The sequence below is a fragment of the Pelophylax lessonae genome (assembly GCF_965119305.1).
Source record: "Pelophylax lessonae genome assembly, chromosome: 4".
Taxonomy (NCBI): Eukaryota; Metazoa; Chordata; class Amphibia; order Anura; family Ranidae; genus Pelophylax; species Pelophylax lessonae.
Window position 1 is genome coordinate 513,305,316 of NC_138771.1, and position 23,040 is coordinate 513,328,355.

The window sequence follows — 23,040 nt, forward strand, 5'->3', positions numbered from 1 at the left end:
CAGGCAAGCCTTCCTCAGCCTGAAGGGGCACCCTTACCCACATCTGGGGTGGGGGGACATCTTCGCTTCCTTCAAGACCCATGGACCTTGCTCATTCAAGACAAATGGGTCCACGAGTTGATTCGGGACAGCTACAAGATCGAGTTTCGGTTCTTGCCTCCGGCAAGGTTCTTTCCTTCCAACTCATGCCTGTCTGGCGAGCTGCTGCAGGGCCTACATGGGGCAGTGCAGGACCTGTTAGCACAAGGAGTCATTGTGCCGGTTCAGGGCGTTTTCAAGGTTTTTATCCAAATCTGTTTACTGTTTCAAGGAAGGAAGGCAAGGTTCGCCAGATCTTGGACCTCAAGGCTCTGAACCACTTTGTGCAGGTTCAGAAGGGGCTTTCCTTCATCAAGGGGATCTTCTAGTTTCTATTGACCTCAAGGACGCTTACCTTCATATTCCTATATATGTCGGGCATCAGCGTTTTCTTGTTTTGCTGTGCGCAAGGAGCAGTATCAATTGGCAGTGTTACCTTTTGGTCTCGCTTCAGCTCCTCGGGTGTTCACAAAGGTTTTTGGCCCCGGTGTTGGCCTTGCTACGACAGAAGAGGATCGTGGTACTAGGTTACCTGGACGATCTGCTTCTGCGTGCAGTTTTCTTCAGCTCTAGAAGTCGACTTGGACATTAGTGTGCAATCTCTACAGGAGTTTGGATGGACACTGAATTTTCAGAAATCGGCTTTGACTCCATCCAACAAGCCAGACTACTTGCGAAGTCTCTGAAGTTGCAGAATGCGATTTTGGCTCCTGTTGTCCAACTGTGGCTTGTCACTCAGGACTTGCATGCAAGTGCTGGGTTTGATGGTTTCCACCTTCGAGGCGGTTCCGTTTGCTCAGTTCCATACCAGACCTCTGCAAAGAGAGATTCTGGCCAAATGGAACATGTTGATACTGCTTTGGGACATCCCAAGGGTCTAAGAAGACATGGAGCTGTGTCCGTCAGTAAATGAAAGAGAAAAATTTATTTTTGTCTTACCGTACAATCCTTTTCTCTGAGGTTCACTGATAGTACCCGCCCTTCTGTTGGGTTGAGTTATGTATTCTTCTGACACTGCTTGTTACAAACTGAAGTCCTATATAAGGAAGTGATGGTATACCCCCTGGGACTGTCTCAGGGGCATAGCCAAAAAAATTTCTGCCTAGTCCTACTCCTGAAGAGAGAGCAGCATAAGCCCAAGGGTCTAAGAAGACATGACGTTGTGTCTATCAGTGAACCTCAGAGAAAAGGATTTTACGTTAAGACAAAAAAAATATATATATATTTTTTTTTTTTAGCCATCTGTGTCCCCCTGCAGAGATTTTCCTTCACTCATATCCCACAGCCAAACAGGAAGTGAGAGGAAATCCCTGAAATTTAAAGGAATTCCCAGATCTCCAGAACCAGTGTCCCCATTGGACGATTTCCCCTCTATTACTTTTCAGGAGACAACCCAAAATGTGAGGGTTTATACTTTTACTGTCAATGATGATAATGCTAAACAGGACAAATAGTGTGAATCTCCTTAACAGGGACACAGACAGCAATAAAAACTGACAGGTGTTCTAATCCCTCTACACTCTCAGAGCCTTGTTGACCATTTAAATAAGTAGGGCTTTAAGATGTTCTTACAAAGGGATGAACTGTATATATTCCCAGTCCTCTCCAACTCTCTTTACTGACTCCAATTACATCCATGAGTAACAAAAAAGAGGAAGACTATATAATAGTGCTAAACTATTTATTTCAATACTTCTTAAAATTGCATAAAACCCACATTTGGTGAGCGCTAACTAATCGCAAAGGTAAAATTGTTTAATCCTGTGAAGTGTCACTAGCGTCGCACTTCCAAACCTGCATGCAGCTGCATGCTGATGTTCCCATGGTGTAACTCCACCTGACATGTTTGGTGTCAATGACTTCCTCAAGAGCGGTGATTAATAACATGGGTTGGCTACTAAAAGAGGTTGGACACTTAAGAGGGTTGCTTGTCCCCTGTGGCCAGCACCACCGTCCATCTAATTGTCATGTTGTGCCTGTTAGTAATATATCCTTAGAGTAGAGCATATGTTGCATCTAGAGCCTCACAGTCAATATAATTTTCCAGGTGTGATAAACGAGTTGGATGTTAGTTTGAACGATGGTTCTTTGATGGAACTGCATGGACATATTAACAGATTTCAGGTACCTGAATTTTTTTTCACTTCTTTTTCCCTCTTTCTTTTCTATGTTTTATAGTTCAGCCATTAATGGTGGTCTCCAGGCTTGTATAAAATACACAAATAAATGCCACTCTATACTGTTTAATACATTATTGTAATCTACTGGAATTTGACACAATATAAGCCTGTGTAAGTGACTTACAGTAGGGCTCAGACTGGGAGAGGAGATGCAGCACAGCCTATTTGCTTTTCTCTCACTGTCCAGTCACAGGTGGGGGGGTGGGGCAAGACCTGCAAATGTTACTGCAGCAAAGAAAAATCAGGCCTCCTCCCCTGGCAAATAGGGTTGTTCTAGAGAGATGAGAGGGCTTAGTTTAAAGCTCCTTAAAGAGTTTGTTACCCTAATACTTCATATACCTGATATTTGTCTGCTGTACCAAGGACTTGTATGAGAAAGTACTGTATCTTGTTCTCTTTGTATTGCTTCCTTTATGTGAAATCCCTGGTGTTCCTGCTAGTTCCCTTGCTTTCCTTTTAAAAACCGACCACACTAAGCAGAACACACCGTGGTCAGTTCTTTAGCTATGCTGGGAACTCCGCCTGCTCTCCAATGATCATACTTTTCCTGACACGCCCTCCCTGCACAGCCCTTCACTGGGAAGCTCAGTGTACTGTTGCTTCTCCTCTCCGCTAGCTCTTATGCAGCTGAGAACAGAGGGAATGTGATCACTTTTTCAAAAAGTGAAAAAAGTTGTTTATAATTTTAGTTCGTGATTGTTTACAATCACTTTAACTGCTTTGTATTCCATAACCTAGGTGGGCACACATGTACCTTTAAACCCATCCTGTTTACTTTAAAGTGATTGTAAAATCTCAGTTTTGTTTCTATTAAAAGAACAAACATGTCATACTTCCCGCCTCTGTTTATTGGTTTTGCACAGAGCAGCTTAGTCTCCCCTGCACGGGTCCCTGGCTGGAGCTCCTGGCCCCTCCCTCCTGTTGAGTACCCCCTCTGCAAGCAGCTTGCTATGGGGGCACCCGAGCCGAGCCGCAGCTCTACTTATTCATTCAGACACAGAGCTGCCATTCGGCTCGGTCCCCTTTCTCGACTGATTGGTTAACTGTGTTTGATTGACAGCAGCGGGAGCCAATGGCTGTGGCATTCATGGACATTGATGGATAGAGAGGGGGCTCAGGTAAGAGGAAGGCTGCTGCACACAGAAGGCATTTTTATCTTAATGTATTAAGATAAAAAAAACCTTCTGACTCTAAAACCCCTTTAAATATAGTCTGGAATGGTACCTGGAAAAGAAGAGTAGTTATATGGTTATAGTTTTTTTATACTCCAGTCTCAAAAGCTAGCCCTACGCCCCTACAGGACACAGTATTGACATATCTGTTTATCTGAAGAACCACCGTACAGCATAAGGACTTGCAAATGTTGGTAAACTAAAACCGGAAAAAAATGTCGGTCTTCTGCCTTGCCAGACAGAGCTGTGTTGCATGGCAAAGCTGTGTGCATTCGTGACTTGACGGAGAGAAACAGACATCCTTTGGCAAGTAAAACAGTTCTCAAATATGCATTTTATCTGTGAATTTAGTTATTTCTCTTTCGTTCATTGACATATACAGCTCCTAATCTTCATGACCATTGGGTTATACTGCTCCCTACAGGAGTAGGACACTAAGCAAAAAAACTGGCTACCCTTTGGGCAGTCCCAAGCGGTATACTCCCTCTCTGCTATAGCTACTCAGTTTTTTCTTAGTCAGGAGTAAAGACCTAGTTCCTTGCTGGGATCTCTGGTCCTGGCAATTTTTAAATTAGAAATTTTTCTCCTGTTTTTTTCCTGTGAGATCTGCAATCAACTGCCGGACTGGTCGATGGGTTGGATAATCTAGATCCAGTGGTCACCCTAGTCTGGGCAGCGAGCGCTCGCAGACCTCAGCTTAAAGCGGTAGTATCCCGCTTTTTGACACTTTTACCTACAGGTAAGCCTATAATAAGGCTTACCTGTAGGTATAAATAATATCTCCTAAACCGGCACGGTTTTGGAGATATTTACAGTGCATGCAGCCGCTCGCGCGAGCGGCGCATGCACTATGAAGGTCCGGGGGGACCTTCAATTATGTTTGCCGGAAGTGACGTCATCGCGGCTCCGGCCAATCATCGCCGGAGCCGCCGAACCCGGAAGAGACGGCGAGGGATCATGGCAGCGATGTCCGGGGGTCCGTGTCGGGGCTTCGTTTTAAGGTAAGTTACACATAATGGGCTAGTATGCGATGCATACTAGCTCATTATGCCTTTGTCTTGCAGGTTTTTTTTTATTTTTTTTTTTATATAGGGTTTACAACCGCTTTAACACTAGGTCGGCCGCGACATAGCCCCACCAGACAGGGGCTGCCTGCTAGTTAAACACGTCGAGAGGTCGCATATGACCGGGTCTCGGCCCGAGTTGTAGCATTCCTCTTGGTCGACAGTCTTCCCATTTTGATGGAGAGGAGGTTCTGTCTGGAGCGGTGCCCGCCTGGTTCCTGGTATGGTCAATAGCTATCTCCCCTCTCCCCCCTGGAGGGTTTTGGGGTGGACGTAGGCCCCTCCTTGGGTTGGTCGAACTTCTGCTGGGGCTTTGTGGGTGGTCTGGTCCACCTCCCTCGAGTGGGGGCAAGGCGCTATGCTGGCGATGGGGGGGGGATTTGCGCAGCCATCGCCGGAGGATCGAGGGGGGGGGGGGGTTGTACCTGGTGGAGGCTCCTGCCAGGGTCCCACGTCCTTCCTAGGTCTGTCTTTGAGGCCTAGAGATTCCTCCTGGTGCTGTGCGAGGTTACCATTTTGCTGTAGCCTGTGTGTTTCTCCTTGGAAACTAGCGGCAACCTTGACAGTGGAGCCCTGTGGGCGGCGATTTCGTCGGTGGGAGCCCCTCCTCATCCCCTGTTGCTGACTCCTGGATCTTTTCAATTCCTGATCGCCACACGTGGAGTGCAGATTATCCTGTTGGCTGTAGGTGCCTGTTTCTGCTGGGTGGGGAGTCTGGTGGGGTTCTCTCCCTCTCTGCTGAGGATCGCTTGGTGCTTTGTGCCTGGCAACCGGGTGGTACTGCCAGTGCGGTGGGGGTTGTCCCTTTGCAGTGTTTTACACTTTTTGAGGGGTCTCCAAGGTGACTCATGAAGTTTTTAGAGCACATCTCCCCACCTGATCCCCTCTCTGAGGCTGCAGGGCCCCCGGAGTCCCAACCATCCATCGATGCACTGACAGCTGTCATGGAGTCCTTTGTGTGCCGGGGGTAAGTGGCTTTGGGGCGACGGGCTAGCAAAACACGCCCCCGCCTTCCCCTGTCTCATCAGATCCTGAATCTGATTCTGCCGCCGTGGACGTGGGTCACCCTGCTGGCTCTTCGACCACGCGCCCGGAGTCCTCAGATACTGAGGATTATTCCTCCACATCTGCAACGGCGCACAAAAAGGCACTGGTGGAAGCACTGATTGTATCTGTGCGTGAGACCTTGAAGATGGAGGCTGCCGCTGCAACGGAGGCGCAGGTTCCCTCTGGCACTAGCAAGCTATCTAGAGAGACCAAGGTGTTTAATTTCCCCTCCTAATTTGACAGAATTCATGCTAAAGAGTGGGGATGACAAAAGCGTCCCCTTGGGGTCCCTAAGCGTTTTACTAGGCGTTACCCCTATGAGGAGTCCCTTCTTAAGAAGTAGACTGTTCCACCTGTGGTGGACCCTCCGGTTTCCAGATTGAGCAAGGCAACCATGATTCCAGTTGAAGAGTCCCCGGCCTTTAGGGATCCGGCTGACAGGAAGGCGGAGGTTGTGGCCCACAATATGTACACTCTGGCTGGTTCGGCAATGAGGCTGGTATTCGCCATTGCCCTGGTGTCGCAAACTCTGACTAAGTTTGGCTTAAATGCTGGTCTGCGGATCAGACTTCTAAAATGGCCTTGACTGATCTCCCCTTTTTAAGGGGATCACCTGTTTGGGGCTACCCTGGATGACATCATAAAGGTCTCATGGGAAAAGAGTACTTTCCTTCTGCAGGTGGTTACTAAGGGCCAGGAACCTCGTCGTAGATGTGGGCCTTCCTCCTTGGCTCCCTTAGGGTCGACTGACAAGGGCTCAAAGCCTTTCAGGGCCTCCTCTGAAGGATCCAAACGAACCTGTTCTGGCAAGTCGAGAGCGGGCTTCTCCAGATCCGCGGACTTCCCTGGTACAAGACAAGTGGGTCCACAAAGTAATTCGGTCTTGCTTCAAGACCGGTTACTTTAAGGGATAATTGTTCTGGTTCGGACTTCGGAACGTTTTCAGGGTTTTTACTCAAACCTGTTTACAGTCCTCAGGAAGGAAGGCAAGGTGCGTCCAATCTTGCACCTCAAGGCGCTAAACTGCCTTGTGTGGGTGCAGAATTTCAGGATGGAGTCCACTCGCACGGTGGTTGCATCCCTACAAAGCGCTTCCTCCGCTTTGCCGTGGGAGAGGAGAATTATCCGTTTGTGGCGTTACCCGTTGGTCTCGCCTCTGCTCCTTGGTTCTTCACAGATGTGTTAGCCCCGGTATTAGCATTGTTACGCCAACGGGAGATCGCGGCACTGGGATACTTGGACGACGACCTTCTGCAAGTGGAGTTTCCTACTGCTCTGGTGGTAAACCCGAAAATCACTGTTCGAACTCTGAATATTCAGAAGTCTGCTCTGATTCCGTCCAACAAGCTGAACTATCTAGGTCTAACTCTGGACTCGACCTTTGCCAGAGTGCTCCTTCTTCTGGTCAAACCCCAGAAATTGCAGGCTGCATTCATCTCCTCTAAACTTGCATGCGGGTGCTGGGCCTGATGGTGTCTACTTGCGAGGCGGTTCCGTTTGCACAGTTCCATACGAGGTCTCTGCAAAGGGAGATTCTGCCCAAATGGGGCAAGGCCCTGCAGTCTCTGGACAATCAGATCCAGCTGAGCCAGGGAACGAAGGAGTCCCTGATATGGTGGCTTTGCTCTCCGGCGCTTTGGCTGGGCAAATTTTTCCTCCCCTTGTATCGGACAGTGGTCACCACGGATGCCATCCTGTCCAACTGGGGAGACGTCCTCAGCAAAAATTCTGCTCAGGGGATCTGGACACTTGAAGTGTCCAGACTACCGAACTTCGTCTTGGAACTCCGAGCGATCAGACTATGCCTGGACCTTTGGTTGGATAATCTTCAGGAATGTCCACTGCGCATTCAATCAGACAATGCCACGGCCGTGGCTTATGTCAATTCATGAGGGGGCACAATAAGTGTACTGGTGGCTCTGGAGGTAGCCAGCATTCTAAGGTAGGCAGAACAGTTCCTTCCAGCCCTCTCCGCTGTACACATTCCCGCGGTGGAAAACTGGGAGGCGGATTACCTCATTTGGCAGGCGTTGACCCAAGGGAAGTGATCCCTTCATCCGGAGGTGTTTCATTATGTGTCTCTGATGGGGCATCCCCGAGGTGGATCTGTTGGCGTCTCGGCTCAACAGAAAGGTGCAGAGGTTTGTGGCTTGGTCACGGGAACCTCTGGCAGAGGCCGCAGACGTGCTGGTGGCCCATGGGGTTAGTATCGTCTGCTTTACGCCTTCCCTCCTCTCAAGCTTCTACCAAGATTTCTCTGCAGGATAGAGGCAGAAGGGCTTCTGGTCATCTTAGTGGCTCCAGACTGGCCTCGCTAGGCTTGGTACGCCGATCTGGTGCGGCTGGTCGCTGACGTTCCTTGGAAGCTTCCTCTCATCCTGCTTTACAGTCGCTGACTTTGATGGCTTGGCCATTGAACGCCAAGTGCTGATGGATAGAGGTTTATCTGATTCGGTGATTCCAACGCTGTTAAAAGATAGGAAATCTACTTCTAGGAAGATCTAGAAGATGGACGATCGTACATGGAAGACATACATTGCGTGGTGCAAGTCTCTTTAAAGGTTAGCCTCTCCTCCTCATCGGCTCGAATCTTGACCTTCCTTCAATGGGGGGCGGGGTTGAACAGAAATTGCCCTGGAGTACCATCAAGGGCCAGGTGTCGGCTTTGGTGGTCTTCTTCCAACGACCCTTGGCCACACACTTTCTGGTGCAAACCTTTCTTCAGGGGGTCCAACATTTTGGTTCCGCCAGTTCAGTCTCCGCTGCCGTCTCGGGACCTCAATTTGGTACTTTCGGTCCTCTAGAAGCCTCCCTTTGAGATCCTTCGGGAGATTCCCTTGCTTACACGGTCTCAGAAGATGGCTTTTTTGGTGGCTATCAACCCTGCGCGCAGGGTGTCCAAACTGGTGGCGTTATCCTTTTCGTTCACCTTACTTGGGGATTCACAGAGATAAGGTGGTTCTTCGCCCCTGTTCGTCGTTCCTCCCAAAGGTGGTCTCTGATTTTCATTTGAAGACATTGTGTTGCCTTCCCTGTGTCCCAGACCAAAACATCCGAAGGAAAATTGCCTTGCATGCCTTGGATTTGGTTTGGGCAATTAGGGTGTAAGTGGCAGCTATGGAGTCTTTTAGGAAGTCCAACTCACTATTTTTGCTCAGGGATGGGCCTCTGTGACCTTTTCCAGATGGAGCAGACAGACGGTTTTTCAGACCTATTCCATCAGGGGTCAGGTCCCTCATTTCCATGTCAAAGCGTAATTTACTCGGGCACTTAATGCCTCTTGGGCCTTCTGCCATCAGGCTTCAGTGACACAGGTTTGCAAGGCGGCTACCTGGTAGTCGGTGCACACTTTCACAAAGTGGATGTGTTGGCAGCTGCGGATGCCTCTTTTGGCCGCAAGGTTTTGCAGGCTGCTGTTTTGGGGACCTGATCCTCTTTGAGGGTGTATTGGTTTTTCAGGTGGGCTCCAGTTGTTTTTGTTTGAGCTGCTGTAGCCTGGTTAGCTACTGTTTAGCCTTGGGAATTTCTTTTGCTGTTCCCACCCCTCATGTTTAACACTGCTTTGGGACGTCCCAATGGTTAAGATGATCAGGAGCTGTGTCCTTCAATGAAACGAAAGAGAAAATGGGATTTTTGACTTACTGTAAGATCCATTTCTCTGATGTTCATTGACGGACACAGCACCCACCCCTCTGTGGAGTTGTAATTCTTCTGACACTGCCTGTAACAAAACTGAGTAACTATAGCTGAGAGAGGGAGTATGCTCCCTGGGACTACCCACAGGCATAGCCAGATTCTTTTTCTGCTTGATGTCCTACTCCTGTAGGGGGCAGTATAACCCATTGGTAATGATTGTAAGCTCTTCTGAGCAGGGCCCTCTTAATTCTCTTGTATTTTATTGTATTGTATATGTACTGTCTCCCTCTAATATTATAAAGCGCTACGTAAACTGCTGGCGCTATACAAATCCTTAATAATAATAATGAAGATCAGGAGCTGTGTCCGTCAATGAACTTCAGAGAAATGGATTTTACGGTAAGTTAAAAATCCCATTTTCTGGTACGTTCGTTGACGGTTTTACACTTGCCAATGGCTTTAAGGAGCAACCCAAAAAAAATACCAGCCTGAACCCTGGGAAAACACTAATTTTTTATTTATTTGTTTATTTTTAGCGTCTCAGCCTAACTTTATTAAGCCGTTTTGGAGGCTCTGACAAACTCCGGCAGCTCAGTTTACAGAATGATGGATCCCTGCTAGATGGCGTGAGCCAAAAAGACGACATGGAGCTGGCCATGCAGCAGGTAAGCTGGGCTTTTTAGCTAGCCATTCTCCGTTTGGAAGAGTCTTTTACGCAGAGTGAAATTTCGGTTGACTTGGCTTTCTTGCTTTCTTAATTGACATGTATTGAATGTCATAGTTACCTCCTATCTTCCATGTCCTGGTTTCTGTAGGTTTGTGCCAATGTGATGGAATACTGCCATACACTAATGATGCAAACCTCCCCCAACCTTCAGCAAATGGTGTGTCTATTCACTCCCAGTCTGAGCGAGAGCACTGCCAGAGAAGGCTCAAGATTAGGTACGTAATTGGGAAGCTTTGGATTTTCATTTATGGTCCATGAATCTGTTGTTTATGCACTTATGGGGTAGAATGAGCAGCCAATTGATTCTTTGTGAATTTTGCCATATTGATATCACAAGTTCCCAACAAGCTGTTCAAAATTTTCTCAACTTTTTAGTCATTACAAACGGCAATCCAAGTTCATATCAGTAAGCAATTCGCTAAATTTCCTGGAATACCGGATGCGTTTCTAAAACAACCACTAATTTGGCAGAGTTCTTTCCTCACATGTCAGGGAATGCATGCTTTTATACTTATTGCCAGTCTATTAAAATGTTTTCCCTAGTCCTGCACAATGAATCGATTTGGCTACTTTTTCTCATTTATTGGACAGGTTCTCCGAAAGGTCTCGATTGTGTGTTGTAGGTATACTTTTATAGTGGAATTCTGAGCAAAATGTTATAAAAAATTATATTTATGATGAACAAATAGCATTAACACAGCAGTTTTTTTTCCCTCCATAACCATTTTATTACCCACTGATCCTGCCACTAGATATATTATTTCTTAATCATACATCACAGGACACAGAGTAGCTCCTATTCATGACTACTTTCGTCATGCTTCACCTAAATGGAAACTTTTTTTTTTTTTGTGCTATTGTCCGTAGGAGATGATTGAGTTTCTCTTTCCCTGTCTCTCAGAAGATCTTCTGCTGGGCTGGGCTTTGCTCCCATTGGTTCTGGCCTTTTCCTTATGACAAACCGATAATGATACAATAGAAAAGGAATAATGCCCCGTTCACATACAGGCGACGCTACTTCGCACCGCGACCTCCGAGGTCGCGGTGCGAGCAGCGCGCCGCGACCTCGGAGCGGCCGCCACGGACTTCATAACATTAAAGTCTATGGCGGTCGCCTCCTGGTCGCCCCAAAGAAGCTCCGGACCCTTTTTCTAAGTCGGAGCGACTTGTGTCGCTCCTATTAGAACGGGTCCGCAGCTTCCCTATGGGATGCGACCTGTGAGGCGACCAGGTCGCCTCACAGGTCGCCTTAGTGTGAACGGGGACTAAATGTGGCGCCAAAGGAATATATATATAACTGATAGCAATAAAAATAAATATATAAATATCAATATTACTGTAATCATCAAAAGTGCAAGTGCCAACGCTCATGCATAATGATATAACGGAATATTAGCGGAATCTCAAAACTGTGCCAATAATATAAAGTGACACAGTGACCAAAGTGCATGTGCTATAAAGTAATAATAATTATAAATTTATAAAAGTGGTATATAAATAAATATTAACAAAGTGCAGAGTCCATAAAAATGTTCTGTGTAAACAGGACAAAGTGCTGGTGCTCCAATTCCAATCAAAGTGAATCTGGGTGCTGGAAAACAGTAATTCTAGCAGCTCACCTCACAGTCTGGCTCACAAATTATAATGAGCCAGATCCACTTGTTGCACTCTCAGGTGCTAATAGGATAATCAGCTCAACACTTGCTTCCTTTACTTCCCATGGCCACGGGACTGATGCATGGATCAATACAGGAAGACTGACCAGACCCACTGTGTCTATAACCACAGTGATAGGATATGCAGGGCATCAACTCCTCTTTCTCCTCTCCTCTCTCCTCATCCACGAAAGGCAGATCATATAAGAGGAATAGACCGACATCTAGTGCTCTCTGAATAATAAGCTTTAATATGCACCAATACAGAAAATAGAGAACTCGCATTTACTGGCTCACAGCCAGTGCGGGCATGCAGGCAGGGATGTATAGCGATGTGGGCTTGTGTACAGGCTCCTCCCCCGTATGAGTTGCGTTGATACTTCCGACTTCGTCAGCAGGTGACCCAAAATATTATTTCTCTTACGTCCTCCGACAGTCGCCGCCCACTCACAAGTCTTCACCAATGGGTATTGACCTTTTCTCCGCAGGAGTAGCTAGGCACAAGATTTGTTAATAACAAAAGCTTTTAGCATAGACACACCCCTAGGGGCTGTCCCCTTAGTCAATACCTCCCTGCACCAGCATTCCCAACTCAGTTTGATCTTGCCTAGCTTAGGAGTAGCAGGCTTTCCTGTGCTGGGGCTTCAGTCTCAGCCTTCTACCCTTTTTTGATTTTATTTCAGATGTTTTCTCTTTACTTTACTAGCTGTTTTTTTTTGTCAGCTCTTAGTTAGGGATCTTCGGATGAAGATACATCGTGCGGAGCTGGGTCTCGGACTGGCCGCCCTGGATCCCAGGGCTGAGGGCCAGATGGATCCCCAGCCTGCCATCGAGCGTTCAGCTACGGTTCGCCCTGGCGCCATGAACGACCCATCCCTGCTCGCTGCAGGGATGCTGCCTGTGAGGTGGCTACCTCACTGGACGCCATTCTGCGGTCTTGTGGTCCGCTGCGTCCCGGCTGCGACTCTCCCTGTCATGAAGGATAGCGGTTTGTTCGCTTGGAGACGGCTCCCCACGCCATCCGGTACGGTAAGCACCTTCTGTGTGGGGACCTTCTGTGTGGGGTGTCAGTCTGTGGCTGTGTGTACCCCCATGTCTGTGTAAAGTGCGGGCTCCCTGACAGATCCCTGTATGGGTTAGCATGCCTTTGTGGGCTGCGGGGGGGGGGCCCTCCTGCTCTGCTGTGAGATTCCTCTAGGGCGGAATGTGTGCAGACATGCTGCAGCGGCGGCCGCTATTGCGGTCCGCCATCTTTTTGCATGATGCTGTGGGTGGCCAGCTTTTCTCTGACCCTGTGCAGCACTGTGTTTTGGCGCCAATCGGTGCCATTTTGGCGAGGCGCGTTCGTTTTCGAGCACATGTCGGTGCCATTTTCTTGTAGCCTCTATCCCTCAGCCGAGCAGCCATTTTGCCGGAGCCTCATAGGCTATATAAGTCAGCTGGTTATTGCATCACTTCCTCTCTCTCTGGAACAGCGATCGGTGGCAGCAGCCTGTTTGTGCTCTCTCCAGGTTTTTCCTTCATTGTCCTGTCATTCCTTGCTCAGTGTTCTCTGTCCCTGCGGGGTCGGTGCATACAGTAGTATACGGTGGGCTGCGCTCGCCGTAGTGTTAAAGGGCCAGTACCTTTTTTCCTCTCATTGCTGTTGGGCATGGATTCTCAGGATAGCAAGTTTCCCCCCCGCCCTGGTGGGGGATCAGGGGGCTGCTGCACCCCCCGAGGGGGCTGATCTGGCCACTGTGGTGGCATCCTTAGTATCTCAGATGCAAGTGCTGATGGCTGAACGATCTGCTAAGAGGGCCAGGTTATCCATTTCCTCTGATTCAGAGGGCGATGTGGCTGCTGTGGCTGGCGTGCCCTTCTCAGGGTCTCGCTCATCTCTGGACCTTATGGGGTCTGAGGGGGAGGCGGAGGTGGAAGGGGTTGATACTTCTCCCCCTGGCTCGCCTGAAGAGCTTGCACTCATGGATGAGCTGATCGCCTCCATAAAGGATACACTGCACCTGGAGGATAAGCCCACTCCTCCTGCTAGGGTGTCCTCTTTCGGGACGCACAGAATTCGCAAATCAGCGCAGGTTTTTCCCTGCCCTGCAGAGTTTCATCATACTGTTAATGAGCAGTGGCGCAATTTAAAGAAGCCCCTTACAGTGCCAAATAAGTTTAAACTGCTTTATCCATTTGCGCCTTCCACCGACGAGCGTTGGTGTGTGGCGCCCGAGGTGGATCACGCTGTAGCCGTTTTGAACAAGTCTACTCTGGTTCCTACTGAGGATACTCCGGTTTTCCGGGATCCTACGGACAGGAGGTTGGAGTCTCTTGCCCGTCATGCATATATGGTTGCTGGCTCTATGCTCAAACCTATTTTTGCTTCGGTTATGGCGGCCCAGGCGGTAGCCGATTGGACGAAGGTGCTCAGGCGCACCCTGGTAGCTGATTCGGCTCCGCCAACCACGCTGGCTATGGTGGATCAGATCCATCAGGGAGTCATGTACTTGTGTGATGCTGACTTGAATTTAGCTCCTTTGGCTGCACGCCTGTCTAGTGTGGCAGTGCTCAACCGTCGCCTGATATGGCTGAAAAGTTGGTCGGCCGACCAATCTTCTCGCAAAACGTTGGCGGATTTTCCCTACGCGGGATCACGCCTTTTCGGCGAGGCATTGGATAATCTGGTGAAAGGTGTTACTGGGGGCAAGAGTACTCTCTTACCCCAGAATCCCAAGCACAAGTCCTTCCGTGGCAAGCGGAACTCCTCGTTCAGGCCCTCTCAGGGGTCCTTTCGTGCCTTTCGGTCGCAATCCAAGGGCAAGCCCTTCAAAGGCCAAGGCTCCCAAAAGAAGCCGTGGGAGGGTAAGCAGAAATCCAGTCAAGCCGGCTCTGCAACCCATGCCAATTCCGCCTGAAGGGACGCCCTCACCCGCTTCAGGGGTGGGGGGACGTTTGCGCGGTTTCCTCCAACCTTGGCTGGTCCGCATTCAGGACAGATGGGTTCAGGAAATCGCTCGATCAGGTTACAAGATCGAATTTCTTTCTCGGCCGGCGGGCAGATTTTTTCCCTCAAATCTTCAGCTGTCTCCGGAGCGCTTGCAGGATCTGCACCTGGCGGTGCGGGACCTGCGGGCCCAGGGGGTGGTGGTTCTGGTGCCTCATCGGGACAGATTTCGGGGGTTTTTCTCCAATCTGTTCACTGTGCCCAGAAAGGAGGGCAAGGTGCGTCCGATTCTGGACTTGAAAGCTCTGAACCGCTTTGTGCGGGTTCGGAAGTTCCGCATGGAATCCCTGCGCTCGGTGGTGGCCGCCCTGAGTCCGGGGGAGTTCATGGCCTCAATCGATCTGAAGGATGCGTACCTACACATCCCTATTTTCGAGGGTCACCAAAGGTACCTTCGATTTGCCATTGCGGAGGACCACTACCAATTTGTGGCGTTACCTTTCGGTCTCGCTTCGGCTCCGCGGGTTTTTACCAAGGTGCTGGCGCCGGTCCTGGCCCTGTTGCGAGCACAGGGCATTGCTGTCTTGGGGTATCTAGACGATCTCCTGATAAGGTCGAATGCCAGCCAGGGCCTGTTGACAGACCTCTCCACCACGGTGCAGACACTGCAAGAGTTTGGTTGGACCATAAACATTCCGAAGTCGACTCTGTGCCCTTCGGTTCGCCTTCCCTATCTGGGGATGGTTGTGGACTCTGTCCAGGTGAAGGTTTTCCTACCGGAGGACAAGCTCCGGACGCTTCAGGACGAGGTCAGGTCCCTCAGGGACAACGACAGCTCGTCTCTCCGGACATGCATGAGGTGTCTGGGGTTGATGGTCTCGGCCTTCGAGACGATCCCCTTTGCCCAGTTTCACACGCGGGGTCTCCTGGCGGAGATTCTTGCCAAGTGGGACGGGCGACCGCAGTCCCTGGATCTGCGGGTCTCTCTGAGCCACCGCACCAGAGGGAATCTTCTGTGGTGGCTCCAGTCCCCGGCGGTGTCGGGGGGCAAGTCTTTTCGTCCATTGTTGTGGACGGTGGTCGCCACGGATGCCAGCCTGTAGGGCTGGGGTGGTGTCCTGGGCGTTCTGTCCGCCCAGGGAACTTGGTCGGAGGAGGAGTCCTTCCTTCCGATCAACATTCTGGAATTGCGAGCGATAAAGCTTTGCCTTCTGCGATGGTCGGAACGGCTTCAGGGCCGTCCAGTTCGGGTTCAGACGGACAATGCCACCGCGGTGGCTTACATCAACCATCAAGGGGGCACCAGGAGTGCCCGAGCGGCTCGGGAAGTGGCCGACATTCTGTCTTGGGCCGAGACGCACGTCCCAGGGATAACGGCAGGTCACATTGTGGGGGTTGAGAACTGGCAGGCGGATTATCTGAGTCGCCAAACCCTGGACCAGGGGGAATGGTCCCTTCACCCGGATGTCTTCCAGATGTTGTGCGCGAAGTGGGGTTCACCGGATGTGGACCTGTTCGCGTCTCGTCTAAACAACAAGGTGGAAAGGTTCGTGGCAAGAACGCGCGATCCTCGGGCGGACGCCTCGGACGCGTTAGTGGCGCCTTGGCATCAGTATCGTCTGATGTATGCCTTTCCCCCGATTCAGCTGCTGTCCAGGCTCCTTCGCAGGTTAGCCTCGGAACCGCATACGGTAATTCTGGTGGCACCGGACTGGCCTCGCCGGTCTTGGTACGCAGACCTCGTCAATCTGGCAGTCGACACTCCGTGGCGCTTGCCGCTTCGGGAAGACCTTCTGTCTCAAGGGCCGATATTCCATCCTGCTTTACAGTCTCTGGCTTTAACGGCCTGGCTGTTGAAAGCCAGGTCCTGAAGGATAGGGGTCTCTCCCCTGAGGTCATCCCCACTTTGATCAAGGCTAGGAAAGCCTCTTCGGGGAAGATTTACTACCGGACTTGGAAAGCATACTTTGCCTGGTGTGAGTCCAGGGGGTATTCCCCTCACTCATACTCGGTGTCGAGAGTGTTGGCTTTCCTCCAAACTGGAGTGGACCAGCGTTTGGCGCTGGCCACGATTAAGGGCCAGGTTTCTGCGCTGGCCGTTCTTTTTCAGCACCCTGTGGCGTCAAATTCGTTGATTCGCACCTTTGTTCAAGGGGTGCGCCATTTGGCCCCTCCTCGGAGGGAGCCTTTGCCTCCGTGGGACTTGAACCTAGTTCTGTCCTTGTTGCAACATGCTCCCTTTGAAAAGATCAGGGATATCTCGTTGCCTCTGTTGTCCAAAAAGGTGGCCTTTTTGGTGGCGATCACTTCGGCTCGCAGGGTGTCGGAGCTGGCGGCCTTGTCCTGCAGCTTTCCCTACTTGGTGCTTCACAAGGATAAGGTGGTCTTGCGACCTATTCCATCCTTTCTTCCAAAAGTGGTCTCGGATTTTCACCTTAATGAAGACATTGTCTTGCCTTCGCTCTGCGCGAAGCCACAGCATCCGAAGGAGGTTGCCTTGCATTCCTTGGATGTTGTCCGGGCGATCAGGGTTTACCTGTCGTCCACTAAATCTTTTCGCAAGTCGGATTCCCTCTTTGTCCTTCCTGAGGGACCTCGGAAGGGCATGGCGGCGTCGGCTGCGACAATCGCCAAATGGATCAGACAAACCATTGTGCAGGCCTATGCTTTGAAGGGGAAGGTTCCACCCTTCCCTGTGAAGGCGCACTCTACCAGGTCCTTGAGTACGTCTTGGGCTTTCCGGCATCAGGCTTCTGTGGCCCAGGTGTGTAAGGCAGCGACTTGGTCGTCCGTTCACACCTTCTCAAAGTTTTATAAGGTGGATGTTCAGGCATCGGCCGATGCCTCCTTTGGCCGTAAAGTTCTCAGTGCGGCAGTGCCTTAGGGACCCTTGTTTTTGGGTCCTTGGCTGTTGGGGTGTTTTACCCCTGGGTTACTTGTTATCCTGGGTTGTTGCTCCTGTTGAGCACGTTTTCCTGTTGCCCTGTTGGTTCTCTTACTATGGTAAGGTTCCTTTCTCTGATGTGGGTACTGCGTTGCTTGATATGCGGCTGCGTCTCCCACCCCTCATGTCTACACTGCTTTGGGACATCCCATTGGTGAAGACTTGTGAGTGGGCGGCGACTGTCGGAGGATGTAAGAGAAAACGGAATTTTTGTAAAATCTTACCGTAAAATTCCTTTCTCTGAGTCCTCCGACAGTCGCCGCCCCCCGCCCCTCTTTTGGGGTTTTTGTGTACTCTTACTGCTATGCTACCAAACTGAGTTGGGAATGCTGGTGCAGGGAGGTATTGACTAAGGGGACAGCCCCTAGGGGTGTGTCTATGCTAAAAGCTTTTGTTATTCACAAATCTTGTGCCTAGCTACTCCTGCGGAGCAAAGGTCAATACCCATTGGTGAAGACTTGTGAGTGGGCGGCGACTGTCGGAGGACTCGGAGAAAGGAATTTGACGGTAAGATTTTACAAAAATTCAGTTTTTACTGTGGCCACTGCAATAAAAAAATGCTCAAGTGCTAAAAGTGCCTAGTGTAACACGCGTTTAGACACATTTACCCATATTTAGGCAATTCAGGGGGTTTTTTTCTGCCAAAATGCGCCTCTCTTGAACGGTGATTTTTTTTTTTTTTTTGTTTCTGCTTCTAAACTCTCCTGCCTCAAACACCTGTAAATGCCTATACTGCTGCATGCCTCATGTTTGAACACAAACTGAAAATTCTGACATCTGAATGTGAAGATGTACATAGCAGCAAATTACCTGAAACTTCTTAATCAATGGATATCTTATGCAGGTAAAAATCACAAGGTGCTGGTAGAAAGTTAATGATGCCTTTAAAGCAGGGGTGGAGAACCTTTTTTCTGCCAAGGGCCATTTTGGATATTTATAACATCATTCGGGGGAAGTACAAAATTATCAACTTAAAAATTTGCCTGTTATAGTATAGTTGGTCAAACATTTAATTAACTCACCCCTAATGTGATGGCTGGAACTGGTGAGGTGTGTGATGTTAGCTGCTATTGATGATGTTGCTACTCGCAACTGGTTTTCCAGGTTTGTGTCGGTCAGTCTGGAGCTTAGTTTTGAAAAAGAACTGCTGGCAGGTACAGCTGGCTGGTACTTCTGGTGGTCCCTGCTGGCTAGTACTGTGCTGTGGGTACTGCTGTCTCAGGCTGGTACTGCTGTGGGTACTGCTGGCTCAGGCTGGTACTGTGCTGTAGGTACTGCTGGCTGGTACTGCTGTGATTACAGCTGGCTGGTAACGCTGTTGGGTACAGCTGGCTGGTACCGCTGTTGGGTACAGCTGGCTGGTACCGCTGTTGGGTACAGCTGGCTGGTACCGCTGTTGGGTACAGCTGGCTGGTACCGCTGGTGGGTACAGCTGGCTGGTACTGCTGGTGGGTACAGCTGGCTGGTACTGCTGTCTAAGGCTTGTACTTCTGTCTGGTACAAGCTGTGTGTATTGCTGGCTGGTACTGTGCTGTAGGAACTGCTGGCTAGTTCTGCTGTGGGTGCTGGTGGGTACAGCTGGGTGGTACTGCTAGTGGGTACTGCTGTGGATACTGCTGGTTCAGGCTGTTACTGCTGGCTGGTACTGTGCTGTTGGTACTGCTGGCTCAGGCTGGTACTGCTGTGGGTACTGCTGGCTCAAGCTGGTACTGCTGGCGGTTACTGTGCTGTGGGTATGTAGACGTTGTAAACCTCCTGGCAGAAAAGCCATGGCTACATCTGGACTGACTACCAGGTAGATATTTATGCCTCTGTGGCTGCCCCCCATTTTTGGGTGAAATATCTTGTTGGATTGGGAAGTGTTGGCCAGTTTTGCCCACCCCTCATGTTCAGTGGAGGAGGACCGGAGGAAGAAGAAGAAGAGAAGAGCCGAGAGCAAAAGAGCAGAAGAGCGGACAGCAAAAGAGCAGAAGACCAGAGCAGAGAAGAACAGATGAAGATTTTTAATTAACTTTCCAAAACGTCTCCTGTTATTATTTACATACACTGCCTTTTATGGGGTGAATGGGTAGGGGTACAGTGTACCCCATACCCATTCACATAGGGAGGGGGTCCGGGATCTGGGGGGCTACCTTGTTAACGGGGGCTTCCAGATGCCGATGAGCCCCCTGCCCGCAGACCCCCACAACCACCGGCCAGGGTTGTGGGGATGAGGCCCTTGTCCTCATCAACATGGGGGCAAGGTGCTTTGGGGTGCGGGGTGCAGAGCTCCCCCTGCCCCAAAGCACCAACACCCCCCCTCCCATGTTGAGGGCATGTGGCCTGGTATGGTCCAGGGGGGGTGGGGCCGCTCGCTCGTTCCCTCCCCTTTCCTGGCCTGCTGGGCTGCATGCTCGGATAAGGGTCTGGTATGGATTTTGGGGGGGACCCCACGCCGTTTTTTCGGCATGGGGCTACCCTCAAATTCCATACCAGACCCGAAGGGCCTGTTTTGGAACCTGGGGGGGACCTCCACGCAGTTTTTTTCCCGTTTTTGGCGTGGAGTTCCCCCTCAAGATTCTCACAGTGCAAGTCGCGCCGCAAGTCGGATCATCCTGATCCGACTTGCGGTGCGACTTCCATTCAAATCAGTAGGCTCCCATAGGGAACTATTGATTTTGAATGGAAGAAAAAAAACGTATAACGCGGCTGAACGTACGTTCGTCACGTTTGGCCGCGTTTCTGCCGCGTTAATTGCGTTCCAAAAAACGTCCCTGAACTCAACTGCCTGCAAATGACTGTAAACAACCCTATGTACATCGATAGATGAGATAAAATGTAGATGGGTTCAGGGGCTTCTGAAAAAAACGCTCAACTGCTCCTAAACGGCCATTTACAACGTCACGTGTACATGGAGCCTTACCCCAACATTTGCTGTTTACAACTTTTAATGCTGCTAAAGCGAAGTTCCACCCAAAAGTGGAACTTCCACTTATATACTTCCTCCCCTCCTCTGGTGCCACATTTGCAGGGAAGCAATTATTTTTGTTTTTAATTACCAGTTACATGAATGATTAATGTCCCATGTGCTGGTGGCTGCTCTGTGCCATAAAATCTTTCATTCTCTGCCCCCTGGCAGATACCCCCACAGGTGTGATCTTCTGGTGCTGTGGAGGTATTTGCTGCTCCACATGTCACAGGCACTCATGAAAACTGAAAACTATGCCTGCTCTTTTCACCACACACGCACATGCAAACACACACGCTCTCTTTCTCTATTCATAGAAGCTGTACTGTCAGTTCGCGCAATGAAAAGTGCTCTTTTAAAGTAATTGTAAACCTCAGGCATTAAATATGAACAAAGCATATCTCTCTATAGTGTATACTTGTCTTCATTTGGAGCGCAAAGTGTCGTTTCTGTCTCCTGCTTTGTTCCTCTGCTATCAGCGTGCATCACTTCTGACAAGTTTTCCTGATACCAAGAGAAAAATGGTGACAGGGAGGGAGCTCCAGCTTATTGACAGCCTCAGCTCTGTTCCTGTGTGCTGCTGTGGGTGGAGTGTCCCTTCCCCTGCCTCTCCCCTGCCTCTGCCCTTCCTCTGCCCTCCCCTTCCTCTGCCCTTCCCCTGCCCTCCCCTTCCTCTGCCCTTACCCTGCCCTCCCCTTCCTCTGCCCTTACCCTGCCCTCCCCTTCTCTCTCCTTCCCTTCCCTCCCCTCCACTTCTCTCTCCTTCCCTTCTCTCTCCTTCCCTTCCCTCCAATCCTAAAGACAAAACCACCAGAGAAAGCAATTGTTGCTAACATCCCAGGTTATATATAAATATAAAGAAGATATTGACCCCCAAAAGGTTAAACTGGACTTGTAGGGCAACTTAACAAGTAGAAAATTCTCTCAATGTTCTATTTTTATTAAATCCATTCAAAATATAAATCATACAAATTCTTAAAAAACATGGAGGTCTAAAATTGCATGAAACACAAGTTTGGTGACAGTGTCTCCTCTCTATCCCAAAGCATTTCAGGACAAGATCAATCCTTTCTTCAGCGGTATAGTGGGAGAGGGTCACATACTTTTTGTTTCATACATGATGATCAATAGTTGTTACAGCTGTACAGAATCTAAAAATTAGGTTCAACTTTGCCAGACACAAATGCTCCCCAGTAGCAATTTCCAGACCACCAAACAGTATAATTGGATGAGATTGTAGGACATCCAGCATAGAACACCAGGGCAGAGCACTTCACCTGAAGCCAGACACGTCACTGAGTCTATGTAAGGCTTTACAATCACTTTAAACGGGTGAGGCAGACCTTTCATAAATCACTAAACTTCATTTAAATCAGCTGCTGAAAGCGTTTTAAACCGTAAGCTTTACTATCACTTTAATTGTTTTGCTTATTTAGTCCATCTGAAACTATATATCCATCTAAAGCTGGCCATACACTAATTTAAATTCAGGTGGTACAGCAGGGACTGGCCAAATTTAGAACAGTGTCTGGCCGTCTCTGTTCCACAGGAGTCCATCGGGCCATGGTGGAAAACTTTTCTCGATCAAAGTCTGCAGTGTTCCGGCAGGGTGGACTCCTCCATCTAACTTGTTTGTATGGATGAAAAAAGTTAGTCCCAGGGGGCTAAATGGAAAAAAACAAAACTCCCATGGCCATCTTTTGACTATGCTGTACATAGGGTGACAATGCTGCAGTAAGAGCCATTTTGTGAGTGGAAAAAATAATGTGGCTTATAATATATTTTTTCATTTATTTTACACTATAGACTCCCAGACATCCCTCTTCTCCTCGTGGAAGCTCCCCAGTCTCGGCATTGTATTGTGTCTCCTTAAGCAATGCTCCAGCGACTTTTTCACCTACTATGACATCCATCGACAGAGCGTAAGCAAGTTACAGAACGTAGAGCAACTTCCACCCGATGAAATCAAAGAGGTATCTGCCAAGACCAAAATATTCTGTCCTACATTGTGCCTTAAAAATGGGCAGGTATTATCAAATCAATGACCTTTTTTTCCTCTCCAGTTGTCTCAGTTTGAGATGCCAGTTGGGATAGATAAAATTTCCAGCACACAGAAGTATGCTTTGGCACGGAGGAGACTGGTGAAACTCATCAACAGCAAAGCCAAACTTTTGTCTGTCTGCTGCTGTATCCTTTGATCTCTGTTAGAGGCAATAAATATCTGGAAGTGTTACACATTTTGTGCTTTTGTGCTAGGTCCACTTTAAATAGCTTTTGATTAACAAAAAAACAATTTGGCTAAGCTGTTGTAAAATGTCTTAAAAAAAACCCTCCATAAGATTATACAGATATTTCATGCATGTTATTTACCTGTAAAATCTCTCCCTATATTCTTTGCAGACAGTGGCTGAATAGAAGAGTTGAGGAGTAAAAGTAGTGACTACTTTCTGCTGGGGGGAGGACTTTTAAGTGTACCTATTAAATTGCTGTCCATGGTCAAAGCACAGGTTTGCTTTAACATTCCGGGAAGCCCAGGACCACTGTAAACAGCTGAGATAGCTAAACACAAAGGAGATAGAGGAACATCCGTTCCTCCATCTGCTCTGTGTTTAGCTATCCCAGAGGAGATGGAATAACATGCTCTCAATCTCCCAATCTGCT

At 49.2% G+C, this 23,040-nt stretch overlaps 1 protein-coding gene across 2 annotated transcripts in view; it reads left to right on the plus strand.

Moving 5' to 3' along the window:
* The window catches only part of NUP205 (nucleoporin 205), a 169,235-nt gene that overhangs the window by 137,014 nt on the left and 9,181 nt on the right, over positions 1–23,040 (plus strand). For both annotated transcript variants that reach the window (XM_082253150.1, XM_082253151.1), the window contains exons 36-40: positions 2,126–2,202; positions 9,714–9,842; positions 9,993–10,119; positions 22,186–22,352; positions 22,443–22,566. In XM_082253150.1, the coding sequence (XP_082109276.1) occupies positions 2,126–2,202; positions 9,714–9,842; positions 9,993–10,119; positions 22,186–22,352; positions 22,443–22,566 (624 nt within the window). The remainder of the gene's footprint in view (positions 1–2,125; positions 2,203–9,713; positions 9,843–9,992; positions 10,120–22,185; positions 22,353–22,442; positions 22,567–23,040) is intronic.